Source organism: Arachis duranensis, chromosome 5 (genome assembly GCF_000817695.3).
Source record: "Arachis duranensis cultivar V14167 chromosome 5, aradu.V14167.gnm2.J7QH, whole genome shotgun sequence".
Taxonomy (NCBI): domain Eukaryota; kingdom Viridiplantae; phylum Streptophyta; class Magnoliopsida; order Fabales; family Fabaceae; genus Arachis; species Arachis duranensis.
Window position 1 is genome coordinate 52,402,344 of NC_029776.3, and position 23,899 is coordinate 52,426,242.

The 23,899-nt window shown below is 38.3% G+C and overlaps 1 protein-coding gene and 1 non-coding gene across 2 annotated transcripts; one reads left to right on the forward strand and one right to left on the reverse strand.

The window, feature by feature from the left end:
• Positions 1-4,987: 4,987 nt before the first annotated feature.
• LOC107489404 (uncharacterized) lies at positions 4,988-7,782 on the forward strand. The gene is made up of 3 exons (XM_016110152.1): positions 4,988-5,981; positions 6,087-6,190; positions 6,568-7,782. The coding sequence occupies exons 1-3, from the start codon at positions 4,988-4,990 to the stop codon at positions 7,780-7,782; spliced, it is 2,313 nt and encodes a 770-aa protein (XP_015965638.1).
• Positions 7,783-23,449: 15,667 nt separating this feature from the next.
• LOC127748250 (small nucleolar RNA R71) lies at positions 23,450-23,553 on the reverse strand. Its single transcript, XR_008010192.1, has one exon. It is a non-coding gene; the product is annotated as a small nucleolar RNA R71 (small nucleolar RNA).
• Between the last annotated feature and the right edge of the window lie 346 nt (positions 23,554-23,899).

Below are 23,899 nucleotides of genomic sequence, written 5' to 3' on the forward strand. Positions count from 1 at the left end.
ATTTCAATCCGCCATAGATCTACTCATATGATTGAGAAAGGAGTTGAGACCCATTTGATTCATGATGGATTATGATATCTCCAATCCCTGATGAATTATTTTCTTTGAATTTCCTCAATTTAGATCTCTCTGATTTCACTTCAATTTAAATTGTTTATTGCTGTTTTGATTCTCTGCACCCATTTCCCTTTATAATTCATGCAATTTAAGTTGCACTGCAATTTATATTCTGCAATTTTACTTTCTTGCACTCTAAGATTCAGGGCCCGTTTGGGAAGCTTTAAAAGTAACTTTTTTTAACTTTTGACTTATGAAAAGTAGTAGTATTAATGTCTGGTGCAATTTTAAAAACCAAATAACAACTTTCTAAGAAGCTATTTAGGAGCTTATAGAGAAGTTAAAAAATGACTTCTCTCATAATACTTCTACTTTTCATCACATTTCTATAAAATAAGCATTTTTAGAGTTAAAAATCCAAACACAAAATAACTTATTTATAAGTTACTTTTAACAGAGTCATTTATTGTTTAAGTTATTTTATCAAAAGGAGCTTAATTAAGTTGGTTAACCAAACTGGGCCTCAGTCATTTATATTTCTTGCAATTTAAGATTCAGCTCTTTTAGTTTCTTGCTCTTTATGTTTCTGTCATTTAAGTTTCTTGCCATTTAAGTTTCTGCCAATTTACTTTCAGCAATCTATATTCTCTGTAATTTACATTCTGTCAAGTTAATTTCACCAAAAATCTCTCAATATTTCACTTAACTAGATTAATCCTCTAACTAAAGTTGCTTGATCCATCAATCACTATGGGATTGACCTCACTTTTGTGAGTTTTACTACTTGATGTGACCTGGTACACTTGCTAGTTAGTTTGTGCAGAATCAATTTTTTGCCATCACTGCACGCATCAGACGTTAGTTGGCTTTTTCATAAATGGGGGATGGATATACTCGGCCCATTCCCGGTAGCACTAGGACAGGTAAAATTCCTATTAGTAACAATTGATTACTTCACAAGGTTGATAAAAGCACAACAAGTTACGAAAATAACCTCAGACAAGGTAGAGGGAGAAGAGGTGCATCCACCTCCTTTGATTCTGAACTAGAGAGAACCTTCTTGATATTAAGAAGTGAAGCAAGAGGGAATGGAGTGTTTGGAAAAGAAGATTCAGAAGAGGGAGATCAAGAGATGGATGATAACCTCCCTAATCCTCTAGAGGATGTGGCCAACAATGGCCAGCCTTTAAGGAGAGTTCTAGCCTCTTACACCATCCCCAACCTGATGAATTGTGGGAGCAGTATCTTAACCCCTAATGTCCATGCTAATAATTTTGAACTCAATCCCCAACTAATCACTCTAGTTCAAAATAATTGCCAATATAGAGTCTATAAGCTATTGTTGTTCCCATTTTCACTAAGGGACAAGGCCACTCATTGGCTAGAAACCTTACCAAAGGAAAGTATCACCAATTGGGATGATTTGGTTAACAAGTTCCTAGCCAAATTCTACCCTCCTCAAAGAGTCATTAAGCTGAAAACTGATGTGAAAATCTTCAGACAGCTAGAGGGAGAGTCATTATATGAAGCTTGGGAGAGGTATAAAGCATTGATTAGAAGATGTCTAGAAAGAATGTTCAGTGAGTGGGTTGAGCTCCAAAATTTCTATGAGGGTCTATCCATGAGTTCAAGGAAAGCTTTAGATTACTCTTTAGGAGGATCATTGCAAATGATGAAGACTGCATAAAAAGCACACGACCTCATAGACATGGTTGCCAACAATGAGTATTTCTACTCATCTAAAAGACAAGCAACTCCCAAGAAAGGCGTATTCGAGCTTGAAGGTGTTGATACAATATTAGCTCAAAACAAGATTATGCATCAGCAACTTCAACAGCAAATAGAGATGATGTCAAAAAGGATGGATGGACTGCAACTTGTAGCAGTGAGCACAACTAACCAACGACCAGTTGTGTGGGGACAAAATGAAGTGAGTTATGAAGAACAGCAGCTTGAACAAGTTCAGTATATGCACAACCAAGGTTCTGGACCAAATGACTTCTATGGGGACATTTACAACTCCTCTTGAAGGAACCACCCCAATCAAAAGTGAGGAGAGAACAAGAACTCATGGCAAAGAAATTCCAACCCAAGCAATTCACGTAACACAAACCATCAAAACTATCAAGCTACTAACCAAAATTCATACAGAAAACCACAAAATAATCATCCCACTTTCACTCACTATCCACCAAATAACCCCTTAGCTAACCATAATAACTTTCATCCACCATCAACATCCCACACTCAATCACAATTACCACAAGAATCCCAAAGAATCTCCAATTTGGAGATGATGATGGAGAAAATAATAAAGCATCAAGAATTGACCAACAAGAATCATGAAGCCTCATTGAGGAATCTGGAAAGACAAATTGGGCAATTGTCCAAGCAGCCAGCTGAAAGACCAACCAATGCATTTCCAAGTGACACCATTCCCAACCCCAAGGAAAAATGCAAGGCAATTCAACTAAGGAGTGGAAGGACATTAGAAAATGACAAGGTTGACAGCAAGAAAGAAGTAATAGCTGAAGAGAAGGACCAGGAGAAACCCAAGAAGAAGGAGGAGGAACCACAAGCTTCAAGGAAGGGAAAGCAAGTTGATAGGAAATGACTATTGCCGGTTTGGAATCAATCAAAAACAAGCATCAATCCGTCGGTAGAATAGTCTAAACCAACAACAACTCTCACAATCAAATGTGAACTCAAAACAATGTCACAATTCAAAACCAATTCAAAATCGAGAGTATTTGACTCTCAGATCGTCTCCCAAGGACACTTGAGATCAATGAGTACACAATTCCGGTTGTAGTGATCAAGGGGTTTTCAATAAAGAAATAAACACATAAAGCAATAAAAGAACATGTAAAATTGTAATGATTAAACTAATGAAGAAATTAAAGAACCGACTATGAACTATAAACAAGTAAAGTATAAAAGAGATCAACATATATATGTATGAAGGATTGAAAACATAAAAAGAGTCTTGGCTTAGGGTGAGCTAAGCGTCCTTTCCTTGTTAGAACCACAACTATGACAATTATAATAGATTAATCTCACTTGATCAACCCTCACATCGGAAAGTAAGTTAAATGAGCATCAGTGTTCTTAACCCACAATTCCTAAATTGCTTGCTAATTGCCTTAGCAACAGATTAGCGTTAGTGGGAACAAGAACAATTAACAATCCAAGAATTGACACTAAATGTTGGACATTCCAACTCTAGGAACCCAATTTCTCACTTTTCCCAAGCCAAGAGCAAAAAATTTAGCCTAAAACCATGGTTGACATTTTGTCAAACACTTGGTGGGCAAAAGCATTAAACATGGAAAAAATGAGAAAAAGCATGAAACTAAAAGCAACAAATGATCTCAATCAACAAGAATAACATAAGAAAGAATGAAACAAACATTAAACATCAAATTCATCAACAAGAAATTGAAATTGCAAAAAAAAAGAGAAATAAATTTGAACTATAACTTGAATTATAAGAAAGAGTAAGAACAATGTAACTATAAAAAGTAATAACAAAGAGATACTTACAATGGAAGCTAGCAAAATCCAGGATCAAAAATGAAATGGCACTTGAATGTAAAACGCTAATATAAACCCTAATAGAGAAGATGAAAAACTTAGAGAAAAACTAAACTAAAAGCTTCCTACTCTACTCCTAAGCTATACTAATGATATGATATGATCTTCATTTCCCCTTCAATATGAGCTAAATGGCTTCAGAAATGGGCCTCCAAAACTCCAAAATCGTGAGTCACGTGCCATTTTAATAAAGGCATGTGTGGACAGCTGTGTGTACGCACAGACTTGTGCGTTCGCACGCTATGTGAAAATCTCTTCCTATGCGTACGCACAAGTAGCTGTGCGCACGCACACTAGGCGATACTCTGATTGACCGTGCGACGCACTTGAAACAATCCACGCACTCTGATTGGGCGGCTGTGCGTACGCACGCATGTCTGTGCATACGCACACGTCTCGGTGCTCATCTCCTTTGATTCTTCATGCTTCCTCTACTTGCACGCTCTTCTTCCATTTTCTCCAAGCCATTCCTACCTTTTACACCTGAAATCACTCACAAACAATATCAAGGCATCGAATAGATGGCAAATGGAATAAAATAGATTAAATTAGGTGCAAAAGAGCATATTTTCATAATTAAGCACAAATTGGGAGGAAAGTTCAAAAGCATGCTATTCAAGGGAATAAGTGCAAGTTTATATGATAAAATCCATTCAATTCCAACCAAAAATCATCATCAAATATGGATTCATCACAAGTCATGGAAGAGCATCCGCAAGAACAGAGGAAGGAGGTGAAGCCTTACATCCCTCCTCTGCCACACCCTCAAAGGCTGCAAAGAGAGCTCGAAGATCAACAATTCCCCAAGTTCCTAGAGATTTTTAAGAAGCTGGAAATTAACCTCCCCCTTGCTAAAGCATTGGAATAAATGCCATTATATGCAAAATTCCTCAAGGAACTCATCAACAAAAAGAAAAACTGGAATGAAAAGGAGATTGTGATCTTAACCCAAGAGTGTAGTGCAGTAATTCGAAGAGGCATTCTACCAAAACTCAAGGACCCAGGGAGCTTTATCATATCATGCACCATAGGCAACATGACATTGGAAAGAGCTCTCTGTGATTTAGGTGCCAGCATCAACCTGATGCCTCTCTCAATGATGAAAAAGCTTGTAATAGAGGAAGTTAAACCAACTAGAACGTCACTTCAAATGGCTGATAGATCACTCAAGATACCTAATGGAATTGTAGAGAACTTGCTGGGAAAGGTTAGAGAATTCATCTTCCCTGCTTATTTTGTCATTTTAGACATGGAAGAAGAGGGACACAACTCAATAATCTTGGGGTGACCTTTCTTAGCCACGGCAAGAGCTATCATTGATGTAGAGAAAGGTGAAATGATCCTCAGGGTGGATGATGACCAAATGATCATCAATGTCTTTAAAGCAATGCAATATCCCCTTGAGAAAGAAAAGCATATGAGAGTGGAAATGATAGAAGACTTGGTAGAAGAAGTGCTTGAAACCAATGGTCAGGAGGAACAAGAAAAAGAAACAGAAGCAGATCAAGATGTCATAGAAGGACAAGTATCTGAAATCTCTTTTGAAGGCAAGGCAGAGGAAGTGCCAAAGCAAAAGTTGAAGCCCATCCCTCCTCATCTCAAGTATGCATTCCTTGGAGGAAAAGAGACGGTGCCAGTAATCATCAATTCCTCCTTAAGCATGAAAGATGAAGCGAAACTGATTGAAGTGTTGAAAATTCACAAAATAGCTTTAGGATGGACAATTGATGACATCAAGGGTATAAGCCCTGCTATTTTCATGCATAAGATTCTGCTAGAGGAGGACTCAAGACCTGTGGTGCAACCTCAAAGAAGGCTTAACCCAACCATGAAGGAAGTGGTTCAAAAGGAGATGATGAAGCTGTGGAATGCTGTAATCATATACCCAATTTCTGACAGCCCTTGGGTGAGTCAAGTCCAAGTGGTGCCAAAGAAGGGAGGCATGACTGTCATCTTCAATGAGAAGAATGAATTAATCCCTACAAGGACAGTGACGGGGTGGAGAATGTGTATTGATTATAGAAGATTGAATGAGGCTACAAGGAAAGATCACTTCCTTTTCCCTTTCATTGATCAAATGTTAGAAAGACTGGCTGGCCATGCCTACTATTGCTTCTTGGATGGATACTCTGGATACAATCAGATAGTGGTAGATCCCAAAGACCAAGAAAAGACCTCCTTCACCTGTCTATTCGAAGTCTTTGCTAACAGGAGGATGCCCTTTGGGCTATGCAATGCTCCAGCAACCTTTCAAAGGTATATGCTTTCCATATTCTCTGACGTGGTAGAAATATTTTTAGAGGTCTTTATGGATGATTTTTCTATCTTTGGTAACTCTTTTGATACTTGTCTGCATCATCTAACCTTTGTCTTGAAAAGATGCCAAGAAAAAAATTTAGTTTTAAATTGGAAAAAATGTCATTTTATGGTACCAGAGGGTATTGTTCTTTGGCATAAGGTTTCAAGCAAGGGTATAGAAGTTGACAGAGCTAAGATAGAGATCATAGAAAAGCTTCCTATACCAGTCAATGTGAAAGCAGTGAGAAGTTTTCGCTAGTGGCTGACAATCTTTTTGTCTTTGATGATAATTGCAAGCATGCCTTTGAAACCTTGAAAAATAAACTTACTACAGCACCAATCATCACACCCACAGAATGGGGACTTCCCTTTGAACTCATGTGTGATGCAAGTGATGTTGCAATTGGTGCTGTATTGGGACAAAAGAAAGATAAGCTACATCATGTTATATACTATGCAAGTAAAGTGTTAAATGGGGCACAAAAAAATTACACCACCACAGGAAAAGAACTCTTGGCAATTGTATATGCATTTGACAAATTTAGACAAAACTTGATTGGTTCAAAAGTTATAGTATGTACTGACCATATTTCTCTCAAGTATCTCACGTCTAAATAGGATGCCAAGCCAAGAGTTATCAGATGGCTGTTGTTACTACAAGATTTTGACATTAAAGTGAGGGATAGGAAAGGAAGTGAGAATCAAGTTGCAGACCATCTGTCAAGACTGCCACAGGAAATCAACCAAGATGCACCACAACCAGTGAATGAGAAGTTTCCAGATGAACATCTTCTTCAAGTCCAACAAGCACCTTGGTTTGCTGATATTGCAAACTACAAGGTGGGAAGAAGGATTCCCCAAGAGTTCACAAGGCAACAAGTGAAGAAGTTGCTCAATGAAGCCAAGAAATTCTTGTGGGACGAGCCCTTCTTGTTCAAGAGATGTCCAGATGGAATGATCAGAAGGTGTATTCCTGAAAATGAGATGAGAGACATACTGTGGCACTATCATAATTTAGCTTATGGTGGACACTTTGGGCCAGAAAGAATAGCTGCTAAAGTGCTTCAAAGTGGATTTTATTGCCCAACCATATTCAAAGATGCTAGAAAATTTGTGCACCAATGCAATGAATGCCAAAGAGCTAGAGGATTAACAAGGAGAAATAAAATGCCTCAAAACTTCATTCTGGAAGTGGAACTATTTGATCTATGGGGCATAGACTTCATGGGACCATTTCCCTCATTCTATTCCTTCAAATACATATTGGTAGCAGTGGAATATGTCTCTAAATGGGTAGAGGCCATAGCAACAACTACATGTGATGCACCAATTGTACTTCAATTTCTTAAGAGACACATCTTTACCAGATATGGGGTGCCAAAAGGCTTTATTAGTGATGGTGGCAGCCACTTTTGTAATAGACAAATAGAAAAACTGCTCCACAAATATGGAGTAATTCACAAATTGGCCATACCATACCAACCTCAAACTAATGGCCAGGCTGAATTAGCAAACAGGGAGCTGAAAAGAATCTTAGAAAGGACAATTGGAGTCACAAGAAAAGACTGGGCGAGAAAATTGGATGACGCTATATGGGCATATAGAACCACATTCAAATCCCCAACTGTGAAGTCACCTTTTCAGCTAATTTATGGCAAATTCTGTCACCTTCCTATGGAACTCGAACATAAAGCCTTCTTGGCCACTAAGGTCCTCAATCTTGACTCTCAAGCAGTAGGAGAGAAAAGGCTATTCCAACTCAATGAGTTGGATGAATTCAGATTGGAAGCCTATGAGAATGCTAAGATATATAAGGAGAAAGCTAAAAGATGACATGACAAGAAAATTTCAAGAAGAAAGTTTAAGCCAGGGCAACAAGTGCTGTTATACAACTCTAGGCTCAAGATTTTTCCTGGAAAACTCAAGTCTAAATGGACAGGCCCTTATCTGGTGACTAAGGTTTTCCCATATGAAAGCCTTGAAATTCTGAATAAAGCTACAAAGGACACATTCACAGCAAATGGTCACAGAGCTAAGCATTACCTGGGAGGGCCTTGGAACAAGGAAGAGAGCATTCATGAACTGAGATAAACAAGAATGGAGGACATCAAGCTAATGACGATAAAGAAGCACTTGTTGAGAGGCAACATAACCAGAGGTAACTCTCTTTTCATAGTTGTTTCAATAAAAAGTCAAGATTTTCCTGTATTGCTAGGAGTTAAGTTTGGTGTTGCACACCAAAATGAATATAACAAGGGTGAATGTGTGATTTTAAGTTTAGTGTTCTACCTTAGATCTCATGAAACACACAATAACCCTCCAAAGAGCATCATGAGTCATAAAGTCTAAAACAATCAGGAAAATTTCTTGATAGTTGCTTAATTTTTAGTTATAGCCAATTTACTTAATAAAAGCACAAGGTTTCATGTGTGTAATCAATTTATTGTATAATAGACAGTGGCAATGAACTAAGTTTGGTGTTCACACACCAAAGTAAGTTCAAAAGCCTAGAACCAATCATGCATGCTAACCATCTTTCAAGTGCTTGGAGAACAAGCAACTTCCACTATCATTGCAGAAAGTCATTCAATTTCTTGGAAGGACTATGCATCATCACTAAGAAGAATACAAAAGCAAAAGGGGATGATGAAAGACTAAGCAGGAAAAACACCAAGAGGTTGTATTGTTATTCAATTGTTTCTGCTTTAAAGTACTCTAAATTGGAAGTCTAAATGAACCCCTGCTGATTAGTTTAAATTGTTTACATTTTGACTGTCTTTAATTGCCATTGCCAATTAAGTGTTCTAGTCTGAGTGTCTGCTTCATTTTCATCTGCTTGAATGTATGTCTTGTTCCCCTTTGCATGAATAAAAGAAAAGGTTGAAACAAAAAGTGAAATTGTCTAATTTGGTAGGAATTAGAATAAGGATCAGTGGTGGTATATGTTTGATTGTTTAGCAAGCTCACTAATAAAGATGAAGGGTAGAATGTCTCTTGAGTATGAACTTAGCTACTGTCTGTGAAACCTTTAGTGAATAAATCTCCCTGAAAGAGAGAAAGAACAAGAAAGAAGGAAAGAAACAAAGAATAAGCTAGACACTAATAGCTCAACCCTTAAGACACATGCCTATGGCGTTTTTGTACTAGGATCTGCTTGGATAATTAGGTTCTAAGGAGTGTTTCAACACTTGGTAACTTGGGTTAACTAATTCAGGATTATCAACCAAAAATCCACTATCAAGAGCAACCTAGTTACAAGGCATTTAGTGACCCAAAGAGGTGTTGGGCATCAATGTCTCTAGAATTGAATTGTGACCCAAGTGTCTGTGGTGTGTATGTGTTGAGGAAGGGCTTGAGTTAGTAGGTCTGAAGGGTGCTTCATCACCCAACACCTTGAGCCAACTGGATCGAGAGTGTTGACTGAAAACTTACTTAAAAAGCTGCCTTAAATATAGAACACTTAGCTGCAAATAAAGTATAAGTTCTCAGCAAAAGAAAAACAAAAATAAAATATCAAGGATCAGTAAATAACAAGGTTTCATAGCAGCACATTAGTTAACACTTAAAGGGACATCTCAAACCTGGAAACCAATAAAAGTAGAGCTTCAAATATATCCTGCATGAAACCCTATGAACCTAGACTGAGTGCTTTCAAATAAGGACATATTTTCCTCTCTGTTTTCATTAATTTTTTTATGTTTTACTGCTTGCTTGGGAATAAGCAAGATTTAAGTTTGGTGTTGTGATGATAAGTCATCTTAGGCTAGTTTCACAAGCATTTTCACTTATTTTCATTAGGTTTCATGCACTTTCTTGAGCAATAAGTGAGTAATTGGATTGAAATTTCATGCATCCCCTGATTCAATTAAACATGATTGTTTATGTGTTTTTTCATAAGATTTTTATGAAAATTTTACTTGATGATATGAATGATGCAAAAACCTTGTGATTATAGCAAACTTTGACGCAATTGTTTGATTGATATTAGGTGGAAAAGAAGCAGGGGAGAAGAGCACCTTAGCACTATGCTTATTTGAAGAATGCTACGTTCCCCTGCAGCATAACCCTTGGCGCTACGCTCTATTTCAAAGAGCGCTACGTTCTTCACCCAAGAAAATTTAACTGGCGACGCGTACGCGTGGGTGATGCGTACGCGTGGGTGATGCGTACGCGTAGAAATGACATTTTTGAAAGGCCACGCGTGGGAGGGATCTACGCTCTTTGGTGCACGAAATTGTGATCACACTTTTCACAACTCCGCACAACTAACCAGCAAGTGCACTGGGTCGTCCAAGTAATACCTTATGTGAGTAAAGGTCGTTCCCACGGAGATTGTCGGCTTGAAGCAAGCTATAATTATCTTGTAAATCTTAGTCAGGAGATTAATGATAAAAATGATTTTGTTTATGAAATGTAAATAACATGAAATAAATGATACTTGTGATTCAATAATGAGGAACAGGTTGATGTTCCGGAGATGCTCTGTCGTCTGAATTTCTGCTTTCCTACTGTCTTCTTCTCCAAACATGCATGGCTTCCTTCAATGGCAAGCTGTATGTTGGTGGATCACCATTGTCAATGGCTACCACCCGTCCTTTCGGATGAAAAATACCAGGCACGGTTTCTGTACGGGTAATCAACTATCGAATCTCTTGTCTCGGATGAAAAATACCAAGTACAGCTACCGCACGGCTAATCATCTGTCGGTTCTCACTTGTGTCAGAATAGGATCTCTCTATCCTTTTGCACACTGTCACTGTGCCCAACATTCGTGAGTTTGAAGCTCGTCACAGTCATCCCTTTCCAGATCCTACTCGGAATACCACAGACAAGGTTTAAACTTTCTGGATCTCAGGAATGCTGCCAATTGGTTCTAGCCTCTACCACGAAGGTTCTAATCTCACGGACTCGGTCCGTGGATCAGAGACCCAAGAGATACGCACTCAAGCTGTTGCCCAATGACTATGTTGAGCTCAGATAGAACGAGAGTGCTTGTCAGGCACGCGTTAATAAAGTTGAGAATGATGATGAGTGTCACGGATCATCATATTCTTCATATTGAAGTACGAGTGAGTATCTTAAAACAGAATCAAGCGTGATTGAATAGAAAACACTAGTAATTGCATTAATCCATTGAGACACAGTAGAGCTCCTCACCCCCACCTATGGGGTTTAGAGACTCATGCTGTAGAAGATACAATATGAGATGTAAAATATCATGAGTTACAAAATGAATCCCTAAAAGTAGTTTTTATACAAAACTAGTAACTTAGGTTTACAGAAAATGAGTAACTAAGTGCAGATAGTGCAGAAATCCACTTTTGGGGCTCACTTGGTGAGTGTTTGGGCTGAGCTTTCAAGCTTTCACGTGCATATGCCTTAAATTGGAGTTAAACACCACCTTGGGTGCCAAAATGGGCATTTAACGCCAAGAAGTGTGCCAGTTCTGGCGTTTTACGCCAGAAAAGGGTCTCTGGCTGGCGTTTAACGCCTGTTTGGGCCATCAAACCTCGGGAAAAGTATGAACTATTATTTATTGCTGGAAAGCCCAAGATGTCTACTTTCTAACGCAATTGAGAGTGCACCAATTGGGCTTCTTTAGCTCCAGAGAATCCACTTCGAGTGCAGGAGGGTCAGAATCCAACAACATATGCAGTCCTTTCTCAGCTTCCGAATCAGATTTTTGCTCAGGTCCCTCAATTTCAGCTAGAAAATACCTGAAATTACAGAAAAATACACAAACTCATAGTAAATTCTAGAAATATGATTTTTTCATAAAAACTAATAAAAATATAATAAAAAGTAACCAAAATATACTAAAAACTACCTAAAAATAATGCCAAAAAGCGTATAAATTATCCGCTCATCACACACCAAACTTAAATTGTTGCTTGTCCCCAAGAAATCAAAAACAAAATAGGATAAAAAGGGGAGAATATACAATAAATTTCAAAATATCAATGAAGCTTAGTTCCAATTAGATGAGCGGGACTAGTAGCTTTTTGCTTATGAACAGTTTTGGCATCTCACTTTATCCTTTGAAGTTCAGAATGATTGGCATCCATAGGAACTCAGAATTCAGATAGTGTTATTGATTCTCCTAGTTTAATATGTTGATTCTTGAACACAAATACTTTATGAGTCTTGGCCGTGACCCTAAGCATTTTGTTTTTCAGTATTACCACCGGATACATAAATGCTACGGACACATAACTGGGTAAACCTTTTCAGATTGTGACTCAGCTTTGCTAGAGTCTCCAGTTAGAGGTGCCCAGAGTTCTTAAGCACACTCTTTTTGCTTTGGATCACGAATTTAACCACTCAGTCTTAAGCTTTTCACTTGGACCTTCATGACACAAGCACATGGTTAGGGACAGCTTGATCTAGCCGCTTAGGCCAGAATTTTATTCCTTTGGGCCCTCCTATCCATTAATGCTCAAAGCCTTGGATCCTTTTTACCCTTACCTTTTAGTTTAAAGGGTTATTGGCTTTTTACTCTTGCCTTTTGGTTTAAAGAGCTATTGGCTTTTTCTGCTTGCTTTTTCTTTTTATTTCTTTTTCTTTATTTTTCACAAATTTTTTTTCCACAAGCTTTGTGTTTTTCACTGCTTTTTATTGCTTCAAGAATCAATTTTATGATTTTTCAGATTATCAATAACATTTTTCTTTTTTCATTATTCTTTCAAGAGCCAACAATTTTAATATTAATAAACTTCATTATAAAAAATATGCATTGTTCAAGCATTCATTCAGAAAACAAAAAGTATTGCCACCACATCAAAATAATTAGACTATTTTCAAGATGGAATTCGAAATTCATGTACTTCTTTTTCTTTTTCCGAAAATATTTTTCATTTAAGAAAGGTGAAAGATTTATGGAACATTCATAGCTTTAAGACATAGACACTAAAAACTAATGATCATGTAATGAAGACACAAACATAGTCAAAACATAAAGCATAAAACCGAAAACAGAAAAGAAAATAAACAAGGAGATTAAAGAACGGGTTCACCTTAGTGACGGTGGTGATAAACCACTATTTTATGGTTTATATTGTGTTTAATTGAGTGGTTTTTATCAAGCCTTTGCACACTTATTCATACTATTTGCATGGTTTTACAATTCCTTCCCAGAATTTGTTCTATGATTGAAAACTTGCTTCCTAGAGTCTTTAATTTGTGTATTTTAATCATCTCTTATTACCATTCGATGCCTTGATATGTGTGTTAAGTGATTTCAGAGTTTATAGGGCAGGAATGGCTTAGAGGATGGAAAGGAAGCACGCAAAAATGGAAGGAATACAAGAAACTGAAGGAATTGCCAAAGCTGTCAGCCTGACCTCTTCGCACTCAAACGGTCATAACCTGAGCTATAGAGATCCAAATGATGCGGTTCCAGTTGCGTTGGAAAGCTAACGTCCGGGGCTTCGATTTGATATATAATTTGCCATAGTGGCCTGATAAACCCCATTTTTAGGGTTTATCTTGTGTTGAATTTAGAGTATTTTGCTAACCTTTTCTCACATTTAGCCAATGAATTAGCATGATTTCGTGATCTCTCCCTTATTTGTGCTTAATTGTAAAAACATGCTTTTTAGGCCTCTAATTTGATAATTTTAATTCTCTCTTGATTCCATAAGGTGCCTTGATGTGTTTGCTAGTAATCTCAGGATGAAATAGGCTTGGAATGGTGTTATGTTATTGGTTACCGTACATATGTGAATATTGTGAATAGGTTGCTTTTGTTTGATTACTAGTTTTGTTAGTTTTATTTTGTCCTTCCATAATGAATTCTAACTTTGGCTATGAGTTTGGTTCCAATTGTGTTGTAGAAAATATGAACTTCGATGACAACATGTACCAAAGATGGAACACTCCAAGATGGGAGGAGCCTCAAGGAATTGATCACTCTTATTGGCAACAACCTTCGGATACTTATAGGTATAATTCTCATTATAATGCATGCTAATTCAATGGCTATGGTGACTCCTTGTGTGACACTCAACAACTATCATCATATGCCTACGAATCCTATCCTCAACATGTACATCAACCATTCTCACAAGCCTTTCATTATCAAGCACCTTCCTATGACCCTTATCCATCATATAACCAATCACCCATACCACATCCTTGTGATCATTATGAGCAAGAACCTTTAGAACCACCACGACCCTATCATAATTACTATGAAGAACCACCTCAATGCACACTATCTCCACAATTTCATCAAGCGGAACCACCTTTCTACCATGAACCCTCTCTCCAAAATAATGAACCTTCCTATTCACCCCAAGCCCCAATAGACGATCCTCTCACTTTATTACTTCAAGGACAAGAAGCCATGAAGCGGGATACACTTGAGTTTGTGACCAACTTGACTAAGGTGGTGCACGCTTTAGCCCACCAATGTTTGAATACTCAAGTTGTTTCCGTAGCCCCATGTGAAAAGCCAAAGGAATAGCAAAGCATGGAGAAGATATCGGAAAATTCGGTGAAAAAGGAATAATCGGTAGTAGTAGTAGAGCAATTGAAGAAGCCTACGGTTATTGAAACAAAGGAGGAAGTGGTCTAAGATTTAAGAGATATGGAACCGCCATGTGAATCTCAACAACCTCCGGAGCGTATCAAGATTGAAGAATATGAGAAGGTTGATCAAGAGATAGATTCAATCATGGATGAATTTCTATCCACAATTGAATCCTCTCCCATTGGACATGGAGTTGAAAATATAAAAGAGTGTGCACAACCTCCCATACCCTTGGTGAACAATGAAGAAAAGAATGAATCGAAAGAGAGCTACCAAGGAGAAAAAGTTGGCATGGTGTATATCGAAATTGAAGAATACGAAGAGATTGATCAAGAGATGGATTTATTCATCAATGAATTCCTAGCCAAAATGGAATCACCTCCCATTGGGTAAGAAAGTGAAGTTCTTGAGGACAACACTAAGCCAAGTGATAAAAGGGAAAAGGTTGAAAATGAAGAAATTTGTCAAGATGTGGAAGCAACAAAAGAAGAGCATAAGAAAATAGATCTTGCCTTGTCTAAGTGTGGGGAGAATCCCCCCTAGATTACCATCTTCCACAACATTCAAATGGGTAAAATTTGTATCTCTAAGCTTCACTTTCTCACTTGAATATGGTTTGATTGAAACAGATGGACAATTTAGAGCTTTTTGTGCAATTAAAAGTAAGAACGAGTTGTGTAGTGGTTGGAAATTTGGTATTAGGCTCGTTAAGGTCAAAGCTTCAAGGTATAGGAACCATGATTGGAGGAATGCCACTTTATATGGTCTAGAAGGAAAGCATGGAGTGTTAACGAGAATTCTATTGTCAACCACCCGGAAAGAAAAAGTATGAAGATCAAATTGAAGATGGGTGCGAAAATAAGATATGGGATCTCAGATCGAAGAATGAAGACCAATTAGGGGAACTCATATCTTGGGTTGAACTTTGCCCAAGCGTGGCAAAGGTGGTTGGAAATTCTATTAACCAATTGAGAAGTAAAGATCCTTGGAGATTTAAGGATGAGTACAAGCATAAACCGCCATGACAATGAGCTTACCAAATTTGCAGCTTAAGGACTTAAACTAAAAGTGCTAGGTGGGAGACACCCCACCATGGTATACTCTTTTCACTCTCCTGTAGATTTCATTAATAAGTGATTTGAGCTACCATTGTAGGTAGTTTTCCATTTCATTTTTAGTCGCCTTAATAAATTGATTGTTAGCATTTTAACATGTATGTTGTGCTTACTAGTAGATGAATAAATCCTAAAATCAAATTGCATTTTTGTGAATTGTATGATTTTTTATTGAATAAGGAGTTGTAGGCATTGTAGGGAGTTTTTGGGCAATTAAAAAAAAAGGGTCGGACGCATGCGCACGCAGTATGCACACGCGTCCATGAACGGATGCATCACCATACTAAATTCCAGAGAGTTGGGCCACTCTTACGCGAGCGTTAGGCTTTTAGCCCAACTCACCTCACGCGAGCGCGCACATCACGCATGCGCGCCAATAAACAAAAGTGTCAACGCACGCGGACGCATACCTGCCACGTACGCATCTCCTGGCTGATGCCACCATTCTATACATGCCTCCCGAGAGTTAGGCGAGCGCTGGGCCAGCACTATGCCTCCAGCCCAACTCCTAGTACGCGTGCGCGCACCATATGCGCACGCATTCTTACCAATTCTCACCACCCACGCGTAAGCACACAAGGCGCGCACACGTCGATCCCCAAATTCATCAATGCATGCGGACGCCCATCGTGCGCGCCCACGTCGATTTAAAAATAGAACAACCCTAGCTACGCGAGGCCAACTGCGCAGACGTACCCACTCACCTTTTCCAACCCTCTTGCACTCTCTAATCTTCGCCAATCCCCAACCACCATCGCTGCCGGCGTCCGGCCGTCGCAGGTCTAGCGCCGCCGCAGCCACTTGCGACCCCAGTGCCACCCATCTATTGTACCCTTCTTCCACTCACCACACCTCACTCTCCACTCCTTATAATCCTCGCCCTGCTCTGTCCGTGCACTATCCTTCACCGCTCCCTGCTTCGCCACCATCTGCGGCGGTGCTCTGCTCCTGGCTCACACCTCCACTGCCTACCCTCACTCTTCCTCATTTTCCAATCTCCATTCCCATCTCTGCCCTGCCCCAGGTCACTGCCCCTACTCTAATTCTGTTTTCTTTATTTTCGTTTTAGTTATTTGTTAGGCTTTGTTAGTTGACTAGATTTTGATTCTGTTGTTAGGTTAGAATAGAGATATCTGTTGTTAGGTAGCTAGGTTCTGGATAGAGGATTCTAGGCCTGATAATTACGCCGTAATTGTTTACCTGTTTGTGTACATATTGCTTGCTGCTGATTGGTTTGACTATGTTTTGCTATGATGTACTCCTACTCTGGTGCCATGCTTGCTTGATTATGTGATTAATTCTTGACTGGTATTTTGGAATCATTTCTTGTTCATTTGGCTATCCGAAAATGTCCATATTATAGCCGGAATGCTGCTCGATTCTTCCCAAACTATTTTAACTCAAATTCTTGCTCAGGGGATTGAACTTGGCATTTCTACCTCAACCTTTGCATAACTTACCAAGTTCAATACCCGGGACTTTTGGGCCAGTCTTTCCGTTCTTATTTTGATTCCCGCGATTGGCATTAAGCAAGTGAACTTAAGGAGTTGCCTACATTTTTGTTAAAATCATGATATGCAACCTCCTTACATTATGTTCATTCTCTTACAATATTTGGTATGCTTTGATGGTGCAACTCCTTTTCACTCAACTTAGTTTTCAGCCTCTCATAGTTGCACAATTGCACTTTATTGCTTGTAATGCCAACTATTACGAGTCCATTTTCATGCATTCTTGGCATTTCTATATTTTCATGCTTGTGAACATGATTGTTGCGCACAATTTGCAAACTTCTTTTCATGAAGCTATTTTCCATCATACCACCAATCACCAACTTCATTTTCCTAACCCACTAATCTCTTTAACCCACTAACCTCAGTTTTAATTACCCCTAACTCTTCAACCAATTCTTTTAAGGTATGATGTTGAATATCCCTAATCTTCAAAGACTTGTGTCACATGATTGAAACATTGAATTCTTGGTTTATACTTCCATTTCCTATGCTTACTTGCAATCCAAGTTTTCAATTGTAGTCCACATCATGATTGCTTGCTTTCCATCTTACATCCTAAACATGCTCCTACTTGCTATTTGCCTACTTGCTTAATTGCTTATTCTAATTTTCAGGATGTCAGACAAACGAAAGAGGAAAGCATCATCTTCCAAAAAGAGGAAGAGAACACCAGACCCCACTCTCTCCTCACTTCAAGCTTATGCTCAAAACCCTCTAAATGACATAGAAAAGGCAAACCAATTACTACTGGCTCAGGATATGGTCAAGTTCCCAAATCTTTACTATGAACTCAGATTCCCAACCTACAATTTAAAGAATCTGAATATTGAGAAGAAGCTACTTATCCCATCGGATTTGACCGACATCATCCACCAACGCATTGACCGGATGGGTTTAGCTTTTGTGGATAGAGAGTTGAGCCGGGTAAACCGGTCTTGGGTGCAAGAATTTTACTGCAACTTTTTCCGCCACACCCTTGACTCGGTATTGGTTAGAGGAGTCAAGATACCTATCACCGAGGAGGCCATTGAGGATGCCCTTACCTGCCGGCCTAAGACCGGTGACACTGATGCCTTCCTACAGGCTGAGATAGAGCTTCACTGCATAACCTTCAATTTTGATGCACTGAGAGTAGTGGTAGCTACTCTGGAAACCCCTTGTGTTATGGATGCTGAGAACAAGGCACCCAAGGGGATTCACTTCAGTTATCTGAGCCGAGAGGCCAAGACTTGGCAGCAGATCTTCGCTCACTACCTCATGCCTACCACTCATTTTTCTGAGATACCTGTTGCGATGCTGATCCTGATCAGCTGTATCATAGAGGGGAAGGAGGTTTATTACCCCCAGTAGATCAGGCGATTTTTGTGGAAAGCCCATATTAGAGGCACCTTTCCTTTCCCAGTTATGATAACTCAGATGATTCAGAGGGCCGGAGTTCTGTGGCACCAGGATGATGTATCACCACCCCCACCGCTCCCTGCGAAGGAGCCAGTTACTATTCCATGGGGATCCTGGGTGCACGAGAAGCCTGCCTCCTGACGCTGATCTCGGGCTAGAGTAGCAGTTGAAGGAGCTGGACCCTCTTCATCATCAGCCCCAGCAAGAGCATCTACATCAGCAGCTACAGCAGCACTTCCTTTACCACCACCACCAGCACCTTAGCCGACCTACTTATTGGTTCAGCATCTTCGGTTCATGGAGCGCAGCAAGCGCCAGCTCATGCGTCGTCTGGATTGGATTGACCAGATGTTTGTGGCCCAGGGTCTTGAGCTGCCCCCTCTTCCAGAGTCCTCCGGATCAGATGAGGAGATCCACGAGGAGGAGCATGCCGATTTACATGATGAGGGTACTCATGAGGAGGAGCCGGTTCAGATGGAGGCACCGCCTCAGACTCAGGAGACTCAGACTCAGCCGGACCTTCAGTCGATACTAGAGCCTACCGGTGTACCTCTCCCTGATCCTCAGGATTAGCATCGGGGACGATGCTTGATCTTAAGTGTGAGGAGGTTGCCGTTGGCACCATTAGAGGACCGGTGAACATTTTGGCGTATTTTCTAGTTATATCTTCCTAGTTATTTTATTTTGCACCCTATTGTATATATTGCTTAATGTTAGATACTTTAGACACTTTTGCCTTAGTTGCTGCATACTCTTTCATTTTGGATGTTAGATAGTTGGATGTTAGCTATTTCATACTTTTAGTTGGATCTTTCTTTATATAGTTAGTTTTTTTAGCTTATGGTTGTGATTAGAAACTATTTTGGAATTGTCAAGACCTAGTTAACCCTTTTTTGCATATGCACTTGTTTTGATTGAGAAAGAAAAGGGTGAATGATGAGCGGATAATTTATACGCTTTTTGGCATTGTTTTTAGGTAGTTTTTAGTAGGATCTAGCTACTTTTAGGGATGTTTTCATTAGTTTTTATGCTAAATTCACATTTCTGGACTTTACTACGAGTTTGTGTGTTTTTCTGTGATTTTAGGTATTTTCTGGCTGAAATTGAGGGACCTGAGCAAAACTCTGATAAAAGCCTGACAAAGGACTGCTGATGCTGTTGGATTCTAACCTCCCTGCACTCAAAATAGTTTTTCTGGAGCTATAGAACTCCAAATAGCGCGCTCTTAATGGCGTTGGAAAGTAGACATCCAAAGCTTTCCAGCAATATATAATAGTCTATACTTTATTCGTGATTAGACGACGTAAACTGGCGCTCAACGCCAGTTCCATGCTGCATTCTGGAGTCAAACGCCAGAAACACGTCACGAACCAGAGTTGAACGCCAAAAATACATTACAACTTGGCATTCAACTCCAAAAGAAGTCTCTACATGTGTAAAGCTCAAGCTCAGCCCAAGCACACACCAAGTGGGCCCTGAAAGTGGATTTCTGCATCAATTACTTACTTCTGTAAACCCTAGTAGCTAGTCTAGTATAAATAGGACATTTTACTATTGTATTAGATATCTTTGGTCTCAGTTTTATTCTATTGCTCATCTTAGGAGACAATTGATCACGTTTTGGGGGCTGGCCATTCGGCTATTCCTGGACCACCATCACTTATGTATTTTCAACGGTGGAGTTTCTACACACCATAGATTAAGGGTGTGGAGCTCTGCTGTACCTCGAGTTTTAATGCAATTGCTACTATTTCCTATTCAATTCAGTTTATTCCTGTTCTAAGATATTTGTTTCACTTTAACATGATGAATGTGATGATCCGTGACACTCATCATTATTCTCACCTATGAACGCGTGACTGACAACCACTTCCGTTCTACCTTAGACCGGGCGCATATCTCTTGGATTCCTTGACCAGAATCTTCGTGGTATAAGCTAGATTGATGGCGGCATTCATGAGAATCCGGAAAGTCTAAACATTGTCTGTGGTATTCTGAGTAGGATTCAGGGATTGAATGACTGTGACGAGCTTCAAACTCGCGATTGTTGGGCATGATGACAAACGCAAAAGAATCAATGAATTCTATTCCGACATGATCGAGAACTGACAGATGATTAGCCGTGCTGTGACAGAGCATTTGGACCATTTTTACTGAAAGGATGGGATGTAGCCATTGACAACGGTGATGCCCTACATACAGCTTGCCATGGAAAGGAGTAAGAAGGATTGGATGAAGGCAGTAGGAAAGCAGAGATTCAGAAGGAGCACAGCATCTTCATACGCCTGTCTGAAATTCCCACCAATGATTTACATAAGTATTTTTATCTTTATTTTCTGTTTATTTATTATTATTATTTGAAAACTCCATAACCATATATTATCCGCCTAACTGAGAATTTCAAGATGACCATAGCTTGCTTCATACCAACAATCTCTGTGGGATCGACCCTTACTCACGTAAGGTTTATTACTTGGACGACCCAGTGCACTTGCTGGTTAGTTGTGCAAGGTTGTGAAGAAAGTGCTAAGTTATAAACGTGCATACCAAGTTGAAGCCATTATTGGGGATCACAATTTCACCCACCAAGTTTTTGGCGCCATTACCGGGGATTGTTCAAGTTTGGACAATTGACGGTTCATCTTGTTGCTCAGATTAGGTAATTTTTTTGTTTTATTTTCAAAAAAAAAATCAAAAAAAATTTATCCCTATTTTCGAAAAAGATATTTTAATTAAAAATAAATTATTCTATGGCTTCAGAATTTTTAAGAATGGATTCTAGAGTTTCATGAAGCATGTTGAATTCTAGCTGGCTATAAAGCCATATCCAAATCCTTTTGGAATGAGACTTCAACTAATCACCTCAATGCATGTAATGCCATCCTAAAGCTGGCTGGCTATTAAGCCATGTCCAACCCTTGGATTGGAACTTTAGGCTAACATTGAAAGATTCCTGGAATTCTTCTTAAAAATTTTGAATTTCTTATTTTCTTTTTCCTATATGTTTTTCGAAAAAAATAAAAGAAAATACAAAAAAAATCATAAAATCATAAAAAACCAAAAATATTTTGTGATTCTTGTTTGAGTCTTGTGTCATGTTTTAAGTTTGGTGTCAATTGCATTGTTCTTGCATTTTTCAAAAATTCATGCATTCATAGTGTTCTTCATGATCTTCAAGTTGTTCTTGGTAAGTCTTCTTGTTTGATCTTTAAATTTTCTTGTTTTGTGTTGTATGATGTTTTTCATGTGCATTTTTGCATTCATAGTGTCTAAACATGAAAGATTTCTAAATTTGGTGCCTTGCATGTTTTCTTTGCATCAAAAATTTTTCAAAAATATGTTCTTGATGTTCATCATGATCTTCAAAGTGTTCTTGTGTTCATCTTGACATTCATAGTGTTCTTGCATGCATCACGTGTTTTGATCCAAAATTTCCATGTTTTGGGTCATATTTGTGTTTTTCTCTCTCATCATTAAAAATTCAAAAAAATAAAAAAATATATTTTCCTTATTTCTCTCAAAATTTTGAAAATTTGAGTAGACTTAGTCAAAAATTTTTAAAATTAGTTGTTTGTTGTAAGTCAAGTCAAATTTTCAATTTTAAAAATCTTATCTTTTCAAAACCTTTTCAAAAATCAAATCTTTTTCATTTTTCTTATTAATTTTCGAAAATTTTTAAAATATTTTTCAAAATCTTTTTCTTAATTACATTTCAAAATTTTGAAACTTAACTAACAAGTAATGTGATTGATTCAAAAATTTGAAGTTTGTTACTTTCTTGTTAAGAAAGGTTCAATCTTTAAATTCTAGAATCATATCTTTTAGTTTCTTGTTAGTCAAGTAATTAATTTTAATTTTAAAAATTAAATCTTTTCCAACCATATCTTTTTAATCATATCTTTTTATCATATCTTTTTCAAAATTTTATCTTTTTCAAAAATTTGATTTCAAAATATCTTCTTATCTTCTTATCTTTTCAAATTTGATTTTCAAATCTTTTTCAACTAACTAATTGACTTTTTGTTTGTTTCTTATCTTTTTCAAAACCACCTAACTACTTTTTCCTCTCTAATTTTCGAAAATTTCTCCTTCCTTTTTAAAATTCTTTTAATTAACTAATTGTTTTTAATTTTAATTTTAATTTTATTCCCCCTTTAATTTTCGAAAATCATTAACTCCTTTTCAAAAATTATTTTCGAAAACTTCTCTCTCTCATGTTATTCTATTTATTTATTCATTTACTAATACTTCTCTTCATCACAAATCTCTGCTCTTATCCTCACCCTTGTGTTTGGATTATTCATTCTTCTTCATTCTTATTCCCTTTCTTCTTCTGCTAATATAAAGGAATATCTATAATGTGACATAGAGGATTCCTCTTCTGTTTCTGTTCTCTTCTTTCTCATATGAGCAGGAACAAGGAAAAAGGCATTCTTGTTGAAGCTGATCCAAAACCTGAAAGGACTCTGAAGAGGAAACTAAGAGAAGCTAAATTACAACAATCCAGAGACAACCTTGCTGAAATTTTCGAACAAGAAAAGGAGATGGCAGCCGAACCCAACAACAATAATGTAAGAAGGATGCTTGGGGATTATACTGCACCTACGTCCAAGTTTGATGGAAGAAGCATCTCAATTCCTGCCATTGGAGCAAACAATTTTGAGTTAAAACCTCAATTAGTTGCTCTAATGCAACAGAACTGCAAGTTTCATGGACTTCCATCAGAAGATCCCTACCAGTTCTTAACTGAGTTCTTGCAGATCTGTGAGACTGTTAAGACTAATGGAGTAGATCCTGAAGTCTACAGGCTCATGCTTTTCCCTTTTGCTGTAAGAGACAAAGCTAGAACATGGTTGGACTCTCAACCTAAAGATAGCCTGGACTCTTGTGATAAGCTAGTCACGCCCTTCTTGGCTAAGTTCTTTCCTCCTCAAAAACTGAGCAAGCTTAGAGTGGATGTTCAGACCTTCAAATAAAAAGATGGTGAATCCCTCTATGAAGCTTGGGAAAGATACAAGCAGATGACCAAAAGATGTCCTTCTGACATGTTTTCAGAATGGACCATGATAGATATATTCTATTATGGTCTATTTGAGTTCTCTAAGATGTCACTGGACCATTCTGCAGGTGGATCTATTCACCTAAAGAAAACTCCTGCAGAAGCTCAGGAACTTATTGAAATGGTTGCAAATAACCAATTCATGTACACTTCTGAGAGGAATTCCGTGAATAATGGGATGCCTCAGAGGAAGGGAGTTCTTGAAATTGATGCTTTGAATGCCATATTGGCTCAGAACAAAATGTTGACTCAATAAGTCAACATGATTTCTCAAAGTCTGAATGGATGGCAAAATGCATCCAACAGTACTAAAGAGGCATCTTTTGAAGAAGAA

Excerpts from the sequence above, each read along its gene's own strand:
- LOC107489404 (XM_016110152.1), top strand. The coding sequence starts at position 4,988 with ATGATCCTCAGGGTGGATGATGACCAAATGATCATCAATGTCTTTAAA. Across the intron at positions 5,982-6,086 it reads GGATGATTTTTCTATCTTTG|AGGGTATTGTTCTTTGGCAT; the intron begins GTAACTCTTTTG and ends TTATGGTACCAG. Across the intron at positions 6,191-6,567 it reads TACCAGTCAATGTGAAAGCA|GATGCCAAGCCAAGAGTTAT; the intron begins GTGAGAAGTTTT and ends ACGTCTAAATAG.